The sequence below is a fragment of the Strix aluco genome, chromosome 12 (genome assembly GCF_031877795.1).
Source record: "Strix aluco isolate bStrAlu1 chromosome 12, bStrAlu1.hap1, whole genome shotgun sequence".
NCBI lineage: Eukaryota > Metazoa > Chordata > Aves > Strigiformes > Strigidae > Strix > Strix aluco.
In genome coordinates this window covers 22534177-22550915 of record NC_133942.1, presented here as the reverse complement: position 1 = coordinate 22550915, position 16739 = coordinate 22534177, and the positions used below count along the sequence as shown (strand labels likewise).

General features: G+C 35.3%; 1 protein-coding gene across 5 annotated transcripts in view; it reads left to right on the top strand.

Moving 5' to 3' along the window:
• TRPM7 (transient receptor potential cation channel subfamily M member 7) overlaps window positions 1-16739 on the top strand; it is a 60885-nt gene that overhangs the window by 15979 nt on the left and 28167 nt on the right. For all 5 annotated transcript variants that reach the window (XR_012624795.1, XM_074836992.1, XM_074836991.1 and 2 more), the window contains exons 2-8: window positions 9061-9140; window positions 11334-11372; window positions 11817-12015; window positions 13674-13887; window positions 14392-14516; window positions 15121-15292; window positions 16141-16315. Coding sequence is in view for 4 of the 5 variants with exons in the window: in XM_074836992.1 (XP_074693093.1) it covers window positions 9061-9140; window positions 11334-11372; window positions 11817-12015; window positions 13674-13887; window positions 14392-14516; window positions 15121-15292; window positions 16141-16315 (1004 nt within the window). In the remaining variant the exon portion in view is untranslated. The remainder of the gene's footprint in view (window positions 1-9060; window positions 9141-11333; window positions 11373-11816; window positions 12016-13673; window positions 13888-14391; window positions 14517-15120; window positions 15293-16140; window positions 16316-16739) is intronic.

Below are 16739 nucleotides of genomic sequence, written 5' to 3'. Positions count from 1 at the left end.
AGAAGTAGGCTGTGTGTTTAAAAATATAAGAGATTTGGGATTAGTTTATATGGGTGACTCAATATAATTCAAAATGGGTTTTGAACAAGGGGACCGTATCAGAAAGAAGCAGGCACTGTATGACGAGTTTGAAAACATTCCTATGTGCTTTTACCGTGTATTTTTTTGGAATCTCTCATTTGAACAAAGTGGGTATTAGAGTTAAAAATGCTGGCTGAAAAGCTGTAGCTATATTTTCCTTGCAGTAACTACCACATGCTCCCTCTCTATCCTTTTCTTTCAGTCATGGTTGTAAATTTTAGGGGGTAAAGAATTATTTTCATCTCCTTTGAAAAGTGGTTTGTTGCTTCTAGATCATAGCTTTGGTATATGTTTTGAAATACTTTATGGAATGTGTGGAAATGTGATTGGTCTGGGAACTCATAGGAAGTCATAGGTTCTTTAGAAGGGCTAAAATTTTTTAGCTTGTTATTTCATTAGTTAGGAGGATTGCAAATGAAAACTATTTTGAAATCAATTTACTTACTCCAGTTTACAGCAGTGAAACAGGTTTACCTTCTGCTGTGTTTTTTCTTTTCCTACCAAAATTCCAAATTCTGTTGATGAAAATTGGGAAATAAAAATCAAAATAAATCTTTATAAATTTCTCCCCCTACCCTGATACTCTGCTTTTCTGAAGGCATGTTCAGGAACAGCGTGCCACCTGCTGTGCTGACGCAGTCTTAGAGACTCTCTGGTTTGGGCAATTTTATTTAATTACTGTATCTGTTATAATTGGCTATTTAACTCCGAAGGTGTTTATTATTATTATCTCAGCTGAGAGAAAGCCATTTTGGAATTGCACCAGTGTGTGTGTGTCTTCTGAAATCAACTGATGGTCTTCCATTGTAACCTAAGATACCTCATTCTGTAGAATCAGTTGTGAAATATTTTCTAAGTATGTTTTAATATTTTTTTAATGCCTTGTATGGATGGTATATGCATTTTAAGATTTAATACTTTCTAAAAAGGAGGAGTAATTTTATGAGTGATCTAACTGCAGAAGAGCATGTACGTTCACATGGGTGCCTAACCAGAAATTTTAAAAAAAAGTTGTTTAAAAATATGCTGGACTTGCTCTGAATTCCCACTGAACGACTGTATTGCAGTTAGGAGATAACTTTCCCAATAATGTGGGTAAAGTAGATTGAGTTTGAATGTAATAAAAGTGTCCCAAAAATACTAGGTCTGTGGGTTTTATTCTGGTGCATCAGGATTAAAAATAGCTACTTCAGAATGTTAAATCTGTATATGAATTTATGATCTTCTGAATCAAATGAGTCAACAAAAAAAATAATCCTCAAACAACTTAATTTTGTGGTTTGTGATTGTATGGTGAAAAAATTCTCACAGAAGGAGCCTGTTCTCCAAATAGCACATTGGAATAATTTTTGTCAAATTTGAGAGCGCCGTAAAAATCCCTTTTGACAAGTCCCGAGTATTCCTTGCATCCAAAACTGCATGTGGATTTGGTGAGTTCAGTGGTGACTGCGTTATGTCAGAGAAGAACTGTTGATGAAACAATAGCTACTCTGTTAGAGACCTGGATTGCTGTGAAAACTGTTCAGAGCAAATCTCCTGAACTGTTTAATAAAGAATAGGATTGTTGAAGGTTTGTTTTCGGCACTAAGGGAGCCATTGATATGAAGATTCATATCTTTGCTCGCTGGCTCATTTGAGGTCTGCTTCTGAATACAGTGTGCAGGAGAATTGACAGAAGACTTTCTTCTGACTGCTCTTTTCCCTTCCCTGCTTCCTCAACAGTTTTTATTTAAAATAAAACCAGTATTTTTTTTTTTTTCTGTTGAACCATGTATTTTCAGGATTGTAGCAGTATTTTCAGTAGAGAAGTCTTTCGACCCAGAAAGCTAGGGCTGTTTGGTTTCTTATGAGTGAAGTGAAGCTAGGTGAACGTTCTGCTCAGAACAGGATCTTCAACATAGCAGGGACACCTTTTGTGCACAATGGGTCTGTCTGTGACTGAGCTGGTCAGGTTCAGTGACAAAGAGGTGCCCCAATGGGTTTGGGAAAAAATAAATTAAACAACTTTTTCTTGTAGATGAGTCTGGTAGTTGTTTCAGAATAATAATGAAATAATCCTGATGTGAACAGCAGGTAAAATATCTTTGCAAAAGTTTTCATTTATAGTGGATTAAACAGCTGTTTAAGATTAATGCACAATCCTTCTCATTTAGTGACATACTTCACAGGGATTCATTAAAGCAATCTGTATAAATATAGTTCGGCACTGTGATAATATTTGGGCCTTTTTGTCTTTCTAGTATTGCATGTATCCATACTTCCTATAGAAGTTACTTCAAAAATTGGTAAGGTTGACTGGTATTCTAATTATTGATTCAGGAACAAATTTTGTAGGCTTTTTGTGTGTGTTATGTATTCTCTGGACAGACAGCACTGTTATTCTTCAGCAGAGAGTCTTTTAAATATAGTTCGTAATACTAGCTGGCTAAATGCTTTGTTTTCTTCCCCCCTTCCTTTAAAAAACCAAAACAACCCCAAACAGTAATTATAGAGGTATGTAATTTTAAATTGCAAGGAAAGCAAGTAAATTAAATGTCTGGGGTTTGCTGGAGCCAAGAGTTTAAAACAAATGTTAGCAAATATATGTCATCAAACTGCCTACCTTCTTCTTTTTTTCTACCATCTGCATATTTACCTAACGTTAGCTGAAGTTCTGAAGACTTTCCTCAAATGATAAATGTTTCCTTGAGGAACTGAGTTGTGCTCTGCCAGAATTTTTAATACAAAATTTTAGGTATTTTATTTGGGAAATGTAGGCATAACTGTCTTTTGGGTAACTCTCCACCCCATACACAGTGGCTTATTTACTTAGCTCATCCTGGGATGCACTTTTTCAGTATCATTCAGTTAATTTGTACGAAGAACAAGTCCGGGTACTTTGCCTGGAGCAGGGTTCTTCCTGCTTTATGGGTTTGAAGCCCCTGCTGGAAATCTTTGCAGTGAGAGCTAGCATGCATTTTATTTGTGGCACCTCTTCCCCCAAGAAGTTTTATGAATTCTAAACTACTTGATACACATTAACTTAATCAGATATATTCATCCTGGTGGTTTGGCTTTATTTGGTTTTATTAGATGTATTGAGTATAAAAGCAATAAGATAAAGGCTTGTTTGGAATTTCTGCCTTTCAGCTATAGCTGCAGGAGCCCAGTGCTCGGTTAGGGGTTAGCTGTCTGGGCAGGGATCACAGTTCAGTCCCATGGTATAGCACGTGTTTGGCTAATGGAGTTGGGTTTCTTAGATAAGAGATCCTCTTGTAAATCACGAAGAGTGTGCGCAGTATGTATAGTTATATAAAAAGCAGTAACTTGTCAGTGGACATTTCCTTGAATAGACAAGCTAAAGGACGTTCGTAGTACAGAACGTCTTTTAGAAATGTTTTGAAATTTATCTTGTTGGTTGTAAGTGACCTAGGCAGATAGGACTGCTCTGCAGCAGTGCTAGCTTGAGTATTCCTGCTGCAAACAGTTTCCACTGTATCTTCTTGTTTTCAGGCTTGCTGAAACTTTCCATGTATTTTCTTTTACCTAAATGGAAACTTAAGCTTTTTGGAAAACTGGAGACGGTGGGGAAATAATATAGAGTCTAATTATTTTTAAATAAAGGACAAATAAAATTGGAAGATCTTTTCCTTTAAAAACTGTGGCATATATTGAACTGCCATATGGTGTAAGCAAAGATTTTGAAAGATGAAATATGAGATGCTGTAGAAAGTGATACGACTTCTAAATTTGAAAATGAGGTCTATGCAATCAGTAATTGAAATCTTTATTATCAGCCTTCCACAGAAGTCACAGTTTGGAATATTGTTTTTTAATCCAGGTCAGTTTCCTGATCCAGTGCGTCGGCTTTATAGAAAAATCATCAGCAGAACTGCTGGGTTGGTATGCAGTGTTGCAGGTCCAAGAGGGATATAGTTGGGATGAGTTAAATTTTAGTTTTGTAACAAATACTCTATAATTTATGAACCTCCAGCAGTATACAGTATCACAAATGAGTAGAAAGAATAAACTGGGATCCTTTTGTATATGAACAAGTTCATAATTGTCAGCTATACAGTATATTTATACCTGCCATATTTGTGTTCATTGAAAGTCATGCAAGTTATTTTGAGATCTTGCCAAACAGGAAGGCTTACTTACTGTACAGAAAATAATTCAGACCAAACTTGTTGAGTAAACTTGGAGAATTTCACAATAGTTTGATCAGGCTTTGCCATAATGCTGTGTATCAGTTGCTGTCCTGCTAGAACTCAGTCATCTTATTATTTTAATATGTTGAATAAGAGGCTTTTATAAACACTTAGGTGAGTTGAAGTGGGGGGTGATAGGTGGTTGGGGTTTTTTTGAGACCTGATCTCATACTGTACTTTGACTACTTCTTTTAATTTGTAACTTGCTATATACAAAACCTTAAATTATAGTTAACTTTGTGTTAAAAGTTTCATTCTACGAGGAGACTTGCTAAAAATACCCATCATGAATTTCAGTAAAAACAACGTAAGGAATTTCTTGCATCTTGAACAGGTACACTTCAATAATTTCTGTTATTGGTTCTTTGGAGTGCTAATGCTATTACTGAATCAAAAATAGCTAATACTAAAATGGCTGTGGTAAAACTTCCACCTGTTGTAAGAGGCTGTGGAATTATTTTGGCATTTAGATACTTCCAGAAGTTGGAAATACTGTGGTCGGGCACATTCTCTTGAGTTTCTAGTTCAGCAAATACTTGTGGAAGTTTTGTTTCAAATAGCAATTATAATTATTCCAGCACTGGTGAAACTGTTATGAAAGGACTTACTTATTGGAAATAGTTTAAAGTATTTCGTTTAATCATGATCCCAGAATGAGTATATCTCTTTTAGCTTATTGAATCAAATCTATGTGCTTTTTGTTTCTTGAAGTTCTTTCAGAAGTACTGAACAACACAGTGAACTTTGTCTGCTCAGAAATCAGTACAACCAGAATGAGGTATCTTGCATAACCCTCTACAGCTTAAAGACTGAGCAAAAACCTTGTTGGCCACTTCAGGACTAGCACTTAGTAGTTACTGTAGTACATCTTCCAAAAAGTAGAATTAAGGGTATTTTGGTGTACAGACAAGATCCTGCCAACATTGACTGCTAAGAGGGCTTAATGTGGTGAAATTTTCATAGATAACTCACCTGTAGGAAAAAGATAGTGAAGGTAGTTCTGGAGTAATATGAATTGTATTGACAGTTTTCCTGTAAATCTTAAATTTTACTTAGCTTAAGAGATTTGAAATGCATGTGAGAGAATCTGGAAGGCTAAGGTTTTTTTCCTCAAGATGCAAGTTTGAAAGGAAAGAAAGTAAATAGCTGAAAAGTAGCTCATTATATGTTGATACTACTTGTGCTTTTTGCTAAAATCTGTCCATCTGCTTCTGGGGGAGGGTTCATAGTTCCTCCCCCCACCCACTTTCCTTTTTCTTTGAATAGCAGCACTACAGAGCTCACTGTAGAGAGCTCCTGACCCATGTTGCCTGTAACCATCGTGTAAGGTACACCTTCTAAAATACACGGGCAAAGCAGATCACTCCAATCAGCAGAAGTTGCCCCGTTACTGAAAGCAGAGTTTAAGAGGTCTAGTTTTGTATGCTGTAGAGATGATTAAAAACTTTTGATAAGAGTAGGCAATTTGTCTGAAACAGTCTGATAACTTGCATATCGATTTTTGACTACTGACTTGATCTCTTATTTTAACTTAATCTTTAGCCAATAAGGAAGTATTTTTTAGAGGTAATTGCTGCAACTAATTTATCTTAACAGTGTCCTCACATCATCTTCCTTTTTCTGGTCATCACAGGAACATTATGTAGTAATAGTTCTTACAAGGAAGGCAATACTGTGTGTCAGTTGCTCCTACATTTTTAGTGTGATCTTTACGTGTTTATGGGAAATATCTCTCAGTTACTCTGTTCTTTTCTTGGTTTGCCTTTTTTCTCTTTTTTTTTTTTTTCCTTTCTTGTTATTTTCCTCTCTCCTCACCTTGAAAACAAGACTCTCTAGTTAGCAAGTTCTGTATAAAATATGTTGCGATAAAGGTTAATTAGTGTACATGAGTGCTTCTGGAGACAGTCTAATTTTACCAAATGAAAAGTTCCAAGTATGTTTTTATAACATTATAGAGCCTCCTCCATGAAAATAGCATAGATGTACCCATGCTTTACTGAAAATACTTTCACTACTGAAGAATACAGAGAAATCCTTGATGAGTGGTTAAAACTTTACATTCTTTAAGATAAAAATTAATCAGTGGTTGGTTGGGGTGTTTTTTGATTTGTGTAGGTTTTTTTTTGTTTGGGGCTTTCTGTTGGTGGTTTTTTTTTTTTTTTTTTAGAACCCTTTATTATGTAAAGTGGTGTTGCACATTGTGAGCCAGTGTTCCTTGTCCCCAGCTTTGATCACCACTTAATAATAAAATAATACTGCATGGAGCAATTGACGCAATTACTTGTGGTTTATATACTTTGGATTTCAGTATCTAGCGTGCTATGCCTGTGATAACTTGCTTCAAGGTGTGGTTTTAGCCAGCTGGCTAAAACATTTAAATACGAAATTACTCTTCGTTATTTTTTTATATTCTAGAGGATCTGCAGAGTTCATATTGAAGCTTAAACTACTGCAATGTTAAAATAATGGTCTATACAAGACCTCAGTTTAAAGAAATGAAGTACAAAAATACATACCCATGTAAACAGTGGGGACTCTCAGCTAAGGAGAAAACAGCTTCCAGAATTGGGATTCATATCACAAAGGCTAAGACTTAATGGTATTAAAAAAAATGCTATGAGAGAAGGAAGCTAAAAATTTGGACTACCTACTATATGTGTATTTTTTACATATATAAATGTACATATACACATATATAAAATTTATTTTTATAACACTTCTGATAAAGGTAGAGAAGAGATAAAGGTGTTTTGAGCCCAGCTCATATAAGGCACAGGTGTCCTGGGAAATACACAGCTTCTTTATGGAAAGTAATGTGCTTCTCTTATCCAAGAACTGAGGAGAATGCTACTGAAAGATTAGAGATGAATTTTGAGGACAGCAGAGGAAGACATTTTCTCTTTCACAAGTCTGTTAAGAGTCAGTCACTTCGATCTTCTGTTCCAAAGGAGAAGGAGGGGGGGGGGGGGGGAAGAGGGAAAAGCACCATCAATGTAATAGAATCCTTCGTAACACCAAGTTTGCATATAATGTCTGATATCCTGCTTTTCCCTTGCTAGACCTTACTTTTTTCTCCTTTGCACAGTATTCTTTTCTATGTATAGGGAAAGGAGATGGGACAGTGGCAAATAATGGCTTTGACTATTTATTCCAGGCATTTAAAATATTAACTTAAATGTAAAATATATGGTGTGAGTGCTCATTCTGTTGTTTACAGCTCCCCTTCCCTGCCATGATTCTTCCCTGTGGATTGTGCATCTACCTTTCTCTTACCCTTCTTTCTCTCTCGGGAAGTGCCTGTACCCTGCAACTTTCCATCCTCCTTGGAAGAGACTGGTGGCCCTCTTAATGTGAAGACAGAAACTGGAGCAGCAGTTTGTTGACATCTTGACAGATTAATATTCAAAGTTCACTAAAACAAAATACTGGAAGGAGATAATGATGAATAATGTGGGAAAGGCCTGCAGAGTCTGGGAAATGTTTTGAAAGAAGGTGGGCAGTTGAGGAGCAGTTTTCCAGGGGCCTGTATTAAAACTAGCTGCTAATTACAATTCTTACTTGTAATAATTTCTCTGTATTATCTTAAACTGATCTTGAAATTACGGTGAGTGAAAAACCATCTGTCTTTACTGAATGTTATGTTATAATAGATCTGAAAAAAAAATTTTAAATTTCTTCATACCTTCCACAGACCTCTATTTAGATACCTATGAATAATACACATTGGTCTTTTTTCCCCTCGTAAAACAGAACAGGTATGAAATTTCTGAAATTTTTCTAAAAGTGAAATGTGAGTGTAGAACAGGGCATGCTGTTGGCAATGAAGAAATTGTAATGTAATCTTAATAAGGATTTAAAGCAATATTGTGTAAGGTTCAAATTGGCATCCCAAGTTTTCTTCTTGTTTTTAATTACTAAAAGTCATGTCTGAGTTCCTTTCCCAATGTATTGCTGAAACGTGACGTAGACATTGGGCATTATGCATATTGTTTAGCATGTAGTGCTGAGATTATCATGTAAGATAATGTTACACGGTTGTTTAAAGCAACTGAAGTGAAATTATGTCCAGCTGTTAGAATAGGTAAGCATTTGAGGAAGTATACATCCTTAATTTCATGTTTCGGAACATGTTTCAAGTTTAAGCTTAAAACACAGTTTAGAGATGCTAATTAAATTTGTTTATTGAAATGAAAAGTTTCTTGATGAAGAACAAAGGTTATGACCTATTTATTACTACTAGAAAAGATTTGCCAATATTGTTAGAAAACTTCCTTACCCACGATTTCAAGATGAAAATTTTACTTTATTAAAGAGGTAGGTAGATGAAATTACTGTTATCTCAGTGTAGTGCAGTTAATTTTAAAAAAAATTAACTAATTTCTTTTTTCTTAGCAAGCTAGGTAAACAGTCTGTTTTGAAATTGTTGGGTTGTTTTGGTACATCTTTATTTGCATATTGCAAATTTTTGCTATTTAAATGTTAGCTTTGAAAAAATACTTCTTTGGATTTTAAGGGATTCGTGTATAAAACAAGTTACGTAATGATTCTGGTTATGTCAGCTTTTAGGCAGTGAGAGATGCTTTTATAGGGTCATATGTGGTTTTGGTAGTTTTTGAGAGTCAGGAAAACATTAAATGACAATTGAACTTCTTTGTTAGATGCTACCTGCCTTCGTCTTTAAATAAAAAAAACCCTTCATACTCTAATTCTTGTTTCCTTAAAAAGCATTTTCCATTGCAAAGTTATATGATTTGTGTTTTGTAATACTGTTACACTTTTTATTTTTCAGTCCCAGAAATCCTGGATAGAAAATACTTTCACGAAGAGGGAGTGTGTGTATATTATACCAAGTTCAAAAGACCCCCACAGGTAAACGAGAAATGATGCAGTAACTCATTGCTGCTCTTTAAAATTCAAAAAAGTCAGTACTGTAAAGAGAATGTATAATAGATCTTTGGACTAACTACTTCATCTGTCTAAAATACTGTCTTCAGTTCACTCTTTCATGACTGGAGTTCTGAAGTCAGAAAGTCTCGTAGAGATACCTTCTACTGGAATTTAAAGAACAGCAGTGTGAGTGTAGGGTTAAGTGTAAAAATAAACCTGACAGTACAGGAAAAAGGGATGAAGAATTTATGGAAGAATAAAGAAAAACAAGAATTGTGGTGGGAAAAAAATAACAAAACAAAGGCTGAAGAAATACTTGCTTCCAGGGAGGATAGATAAAATAAGAGCAGCTCGGCTATCAAAAGGTTTCAAGTGGTATCTAGTAATTTTTCATCCTTAAGTTCTGTAAGGAAAAAAATGAGGCTGAAAAATAGGGAAATACGTTTCTAGAGGGAAGGCTGAGACTAATGAAGAATATTTGGGCATATCTCATGGGCTGCTTTTACCTTATGCTAAATTAGAGATGTGAAATCAAGCAAGTTAGTGATACCTCTAACATATCTAATTGGTAGTTTACCTTCGCTAAATGTTAGGTATAGTTTAAGAGTTCCTACAATGATTGAATTCAATGTGCTTAGTCACGACATCAGTGTCACAGATCAAATAAAGTCAAATTGAAAATAGTTTCAAAATTGTATTTTAAGGCAGTTTTGTTTCCCAAAAATGTTTACTATTGTCATTATGGATTTCAGATTTTTTTTTTTTACCCTCATATATTTGAGAGCAACTGAGAAACCTTTTCTTCTGAACTTCAGAAAACTTCTATTTCAGTCTTTTCTGTTTAAAAAGTTACAAATATCTTCTGTTCTGCTGAGGCAGAGTATTATTTTTCTTTTAAGAACATTGTTTTTAGGCAGAAAGAGAACAAAGTAAATGCTTTAGAATTTTTAAGTTATTGTAAATAATTCACCACGTTCCTTGAAACCATGTGACATGAGAAGCTTTTAGAATTTATACCCATGATTGTAGCACATGGAAAATTTGCAAATGCAAACAAAGCAATTAGGAAGCTGTTAAAATTTCCAGGGCACTTCACAAGGAACAAAATGGTCTTTAACAATTGTACTTTTATTTTAACCCATTTGTAGCATAAAAAGGACTTTACAACTTTCTCATCAGATTTTGTCATTAAGTTTCTAAGAATTGCTTACTGTTGTTTGTGAATTATACATAAATTAATCAAATATAGACAGGAGTATTTGGTATGTTTTGTTGTTCTGTATCTTTTAGTATAGATAATTATAATTAACTGTTAAGATCTAAAGCTCTAGTTCAGTATTAAAAACACAGATGATAAATAGCAGGGTAACTTCTATACAGTACAAAATTAAAAAATGGTTTATGCTCAAAGTCTGAAAATAGTGTAAGACTGCTGTATTAACGCCTGTATTTGTAGGCTTTTGCATACTAGCTCTTAACCATAATTGATTCACAGCTGCTTATGAAAATGATGGAAAAGAGTTGTATAAATTTATGCTAATTTTAAATGTTAAGAAAGCTGTTAGCAAGAAAACATGGAAAATGTTTAAGGTAGAAGAGGGTAGAAATTACATAATAAACTTTACGTAAAGAGACTACTGTATAAGGTTTCTTCAAATCTATGTTTTTCTGTACATGCAACTCAGAAATGATCAAATAACCTTCCCACACAGGCAGTTCAACTTGGATGTTTATTAGAAGGATGAATTTGTAGAACAGATGCAACAATGTATAGTTAGAATGAATCCAAGAAAACACGGGTCTGTAAGTAACTTCTCAGCATCTAACAAAATGTTTCAGTTTGACTACTGCAGATAATCCAATCTGAAATATTCCTGGGCTTCAGATATTGATCATTCAAAGCCTGAAAACTCTTCTGAAGTCTCAGGACTGAAGCTTTTGCCTTTCTATGCGCTTTTATTTGCCAGGTATACTACAGTCATGTAAAATAAGACAGACAAATTAACATGTTCAAAACAGGCAAACTTGAGCAGCGTGTTTTCCATTTACTGGCATTCTCTTTTGTTCAGTAATCTTTCTGCAAGCACATGAAGTGGTGTGAAGTGTTCTGTTGTGTCTCCCCCCACCTTAAAATTGAAGCTGAAGTTTGCTTATATCTTTAAATATTTCTTATAGATGCCTTCCAGGATGTCAGATTTGTCAGCAGCTTGTCAGGTAAGAGTTCTTTGTAATTACAATATTTATGATTTTTTTTTTCCATTAAATAAGCACTTTCATTGTAGGATTTTAAAGTTTTGATCAATATTGCAAATGACAAGTTGGTGAAAAGTTAGGTATAAAACAAATATAGATAATTAATAAAGAACTGTCTGCAATATGTAGATCACAGATTGGCTTCAGAGAATCAGTTTCTTCTGGCCTCCAGCTTGCTATCTCAGTGAGCTTCAATATTTTGCATAATAATTATGTATTGTAACTAATTCTTGCTATAAATATTTATGACAACAAGGCTTGCTCTGGAAAAGAGGTTTGTATAACATTTAGAATCTGCTTTCTAAATCAGATGTATCTTTGTTATAGATAAAAAAGAAATTCTTCCCTCTTGTTTTCTAATAATAGTATTGACTCAAGTATTCTGAATTATATGGTTGGGTGCAGGTGCTGTTGTGGCCGCTTGGTCAGACAACATGCTTGTTTTACTGCAAGTCTTGCTATGAAATACTCCGATGTGAAGCTGGGTGAAAACTATAATCAGGAAATAGAAGAATGGTCAGTGGAAAAACATACAGAACAGACCTCTACTGATGCTTACGGTGTCATCAACTTTCAAGGTGGCTCTCATTCTTACAGAGCTAAGGCATGTATGGTGTTTTCTTTTTTTTTCTTACTCTAAACATGGTGATAGAGATTTAACTTTTGAAATTAAAGGCTGAAAACAATGTTGCCCATTTTGTGACAAACCAGTGCCCAATACTATTCTAGTATTTTTTTTTATTGTGATCTGAATTCTTTCTAATCTCCATTTTTAAAATTTATTTTTTTTAACAAAAGTTGCTCAGATCTATCAGAATTAGTTGGATTCATGTACAGGCTTACCTTCAAATTGCAAATGGTGATAAGAATTCATAACCACGTCACCAAAACATTACATTAAGAATTCAGTGTCACTGTTTCAGACTTTGTGAAAATATAGCATCTGTGCTGCTTGCTTACTCACTACTGTTAAATTTTTATAGGGCCTGTTAAGTAACATCTGCTATCTTACTTAACCCTCTATTCATAATTTTCAAACCTTGAAAAAGAATTTAAAGTTCTTGACAGATGTGGAATATGCTTCTTTAGTAGATTTGTTCAAAATTATTAAAGCATAATTGTACTGATCAGAATAACTTTTTTTTGGGACTTAGTTAAAAACAAGCATAGCAATAAATCAAAATTTTGGAAACCAACTCTGTATTCACAAGTACATGTGTAATGGAGGGGCTAGAAAACGGGAAATTCTGACATACTCTCCACAACCGTTTTGTAAAAGATTTCTAGTTGTGGTAGAAGTGATTTAATGCTCATGCAGTTATAAGCTGCAAGGAGTTCTGATAGTGTGGCTCCTACGGCTGAACTGAAGTGCTCGAATGAGGGAGCTGTGTTCTTCAGGCAGCTGGCAGAGCCCCGAAGGAGAGTCCAGTGCTCTAGGGTCAGATCATCTCCGTGGAGGGCTCTTAGCAGAATTCTTTCATGTTTGTAATAGCAGTGTATGTGTTCCTTTGTATGCTTAGTATAGCTTAAAATTGCTGCAAATCCTTTTCTAGGAGTACAGAAATAGCAAGCTGCCTATACTCATTTCTGTGCTTACTTCTGCAGAGTGCTAGTGGAGTTGCTAAAATCAATTTATTGGAGTAGTGATGGTGTTTTAGTTAGAACTTGACTCAAGTAGGGCTTAGTTTCTGCATAATGTCCCTGCCTCTACTGAATAACCTGTGTGCAGCAGTATTTTTAACTGATCAACCATTTACTTAATCTTATGCTGTTAAACATAGCTAGTTTTGACGTTTTCTATTAAAGAAGATGGCTTTCCTTCCTACCAGGAATAGGGAAGGAAAAGCAAGCAACTGTCTTTCTGTAAAACTTTTCACAGGGGACATGCAAGCCCCTCCCCAGTAGATGGCAGAACTTTTATAAATATTTCTGATTTTCATCTAGTTTAGAAATCATCCAGTGCTTTCATAAACACTCATTTTTCTAGGTCACTGTGCCAGTAGGGTAGAATAACATAATCTTGCTATAGTCGTTCCCTTTCCAAAACTTGCTTTCAAAACTGTTAACTGCCTTGTCCCTAATTCTGGAGGACATAAAGTAAGCTTGTTCATTTATTGCATCTGCCGTGTTTTGAGAAAGTGAATTACGTTCTTCATAACCAGGAATAGGATAATATATCCTGAAATAGATACTGGTTCTTCCTTTTATACATTGATTCTGTGATGATTTAAGAACCTTTTAACTCTCTCCTTGTGCTTGCAGTATGTGCGATTGTCATATGACACTAAGCCTGAAGCTATTCTGCAACTTATGCTTAAAGAATGGCAGATGGAGTTGCCAAAGCTTGTTATATCTGTACATGGGGGCATGCAGAAATTTGAACTTCACCCACGCATCAAACAGTTGCTTGGCAAAGGTCTTATTAAAGCAGCAGTAACAACAGGAGCCTGGATTATAACTGGAGGAGTGAACACAGGTAAAGAAGTATCAATGAATGTGCACAGTTAACTGGATTACAGTTTGTAAGAGCCAAAGGATTTAATGGATTCATAGCCTCATCTTAAAGTAAATGCGAATGTTTGGTCAAGTGAAATTAAAAAATACATTTTGAACAAAGTGGGCTGGTGTTTTGTCTTGCAAAGATAAACAACACAAAGGTGGGGGGGTTTGGTTTTTTTGGGCTTGTTTGGTTTGAGTTTTTTCTTTTGTTTTTTGAAACTGCAAGAGGAAAAAATGTGATTAAAACAAGTACAGTAATGTACTGGAAACTCTTTAGTTCTTACTAGGCTAATATTTATTTTGTTGGATTACTGATACATAGTACTTTGTTTCCTTCTAATATATGTAGTATGGTGCTTTTTCTTTGGTGTTGTGTCAAATAAGTTCTCAGACCCTTAAAGGCCCAGTTAACTAATAAAACAGTTGTATTTATTAATAAGATGCAGCATTCAATACATTGAAATATTTTTGTGCACAACAGGTGTTGCAAAACATGTTGGTGATGCTCTAAGAGAACATGCTTCCAGATCATCTCGAAAGATTTGCACTATTGGGATTGCTCCGTGGGGAGTGATTGAAAACAGAAATGACCTTGTTGGAAGAGATGTAAGGATAAATTACCTAATTGAAATAGTGATTTACCTGACTTATTCTTTGACAAATCTGCCCAAGCGTGTTTTTTCGCTCGCTTTGCATCATTGGAATACTTGCTTTACTATGAAGATACATTGACATCTGTGACTTAGGCAAGATCGTTAGTGTAAACAAGTTGCAAAATGAGAAGTCTCTAGAGGAGGAGCTTGTTCTCAAGTACTTAATCTTTTTTTCTTTCCTACTGATATTACTGAATCAAATAACAAAAACTCTATAAAGTATTACAGAGAATTCACATTTACAAAGGATGATAAGTTGAAAAATTTTGATGTGGAGTCTTCAATGCTGTTTGCCAAAGCAGTCACAAGTTTTCCCCAAAGAAACCTTTTCAAAGGATCTTTTCTCTGTTATCCTTCAGAGCAGAATCCTTTTGAGACATAGTTGTCTGCTTTCCTGCACAAAGAGTTACAGCTGTTGGTGTATCCTGACCCACGGCATGCTTGTATGTGTCAGTGCTTCTTGTTGAACCACCAGTTCTTGTGTCTAGACAAAAAGTTTCACAGAAACAAATGGGAATCTTTACGAGTAAAAGACATTGTTGTGTGCTTATACTTAGGTGGTTGCTCCATATCAAACCTTGTTAAACCCATTAAGTAAACTAAACGTCCTAAATAACCTCCATTCCCATTTCATTCTGGTGGATGATGGAACAGTTGGAAAGTATGGAGCAGAAGTTAAATTGCGGAGAGAACTGGAAAAAACTATTAATTTGCAACGGATCCATGCAAGTAAGTAATTCTGATGCCTGAGGGTTCAGTGTTACTATGCTTTAATGAAAAAGGTACTTGCACTAAACAGCTGAATGAGGAAATTGAAAAATTAGTCTTTTGTTTATGTTTCAAGTCTGAATGATTATTTTGCAAATTTCAGCTGCTGCTTTGGACCCTAAATATTGCTGGTAGATTTAGGATTTCTCTGGGAATAGGGAGGAGGGTTCTTTTGAATAAAGTTGTCAGTTTTTCTCTGATAAAGCTTATGTATGTCACTTTAGTTACTACTGGTCTGATTCATTAATGGTTTTGACACTGATCACTTGTAATTTCACAATAGGGCAATTTAGTTTGTAAAACATCATCCGTGTTTGTGCAAAGAAGCCATGACTTCTTTCGGTGTTTTCGCAATTATGGAGCAACATGTGTGTGCTTTTTCTCTTCTAGGAATGTTTTTGCAATACTCCTGTCAGGAGAGGGTTTCCATGTAACTATGTTCAAATTGTATATGTGTTGTCATCTTTGGAAACTGCTTGGGGGGGAAGGTAGAAGGGGAGCTCCCTAAAGAAAAAATGTTCATTTTTCTGCATTAGTTTATGAATATTTCTGAGAAGAATCTCTTCTGTTTTGTAGACTGTATTCCACTGTATTTATCAGCTTCTTTGCAGTGCTTTCCCCCCAGCCCAAATATAAACAGTGCTTGAAACTGTGCATTAGCAATGGTTAAAACGTCTGGCAGGCAGCATTTAAATTTTTATTCAATAGAAGGGACATACTTGATTTATTAAATATGTAAAATCAATCTTAGCATTCCCTATACACTTATAACATTGTCTGGTTTATATTATTTATTTGCAACTTTATAGGAATTGGCCAAGGTGTGCCTGTGGTGGCACTTGTATTCGAAGGTGGCCCCAACGTCATACTCACAGTTTTAGACTTCCTTCACGAAAGTCCTCCTGTGCCGGTGGTAGTATGTGAAGGAACTGGTAGAGCTGCAGATATACTGGCGTATGTTCACAAGCAAACAGAGGAGGGAGGGTAAGTCCTAGCACTGCTAGCCAAACTTATCAGTTGTACATAGATGGGTTTGGAGACCATTCCTTAATGAATTTGTACAAGAGCTTTTTCTGTGGAAAGACAAAGGCTAAAAGCAAAGAGTGTAATCTTGCCTGTGATGCAGCTTTCCAGGTTTGCTGCAATAATAGCTCTGGTTAAAGACCAAAACTTCTTTTCTAGTTTTAGGTCCCTCTCACATGCCTTGTACCAGTTGCACCAATTTCTGTAGCATATGCTCGCTTTAGCAATACTTACAAAAACAATAGTAAAAGTGCACACACCTGTATGCTAAATTGGGGCAACATCTCGTGTGTAACTTAAGTTATGTGCAGTAATTTTGTTACACTACTGTAACTAGAGGACCCAACTCTCAATTTAAATGCTCTGTCTGCATCAAGTTCAAATT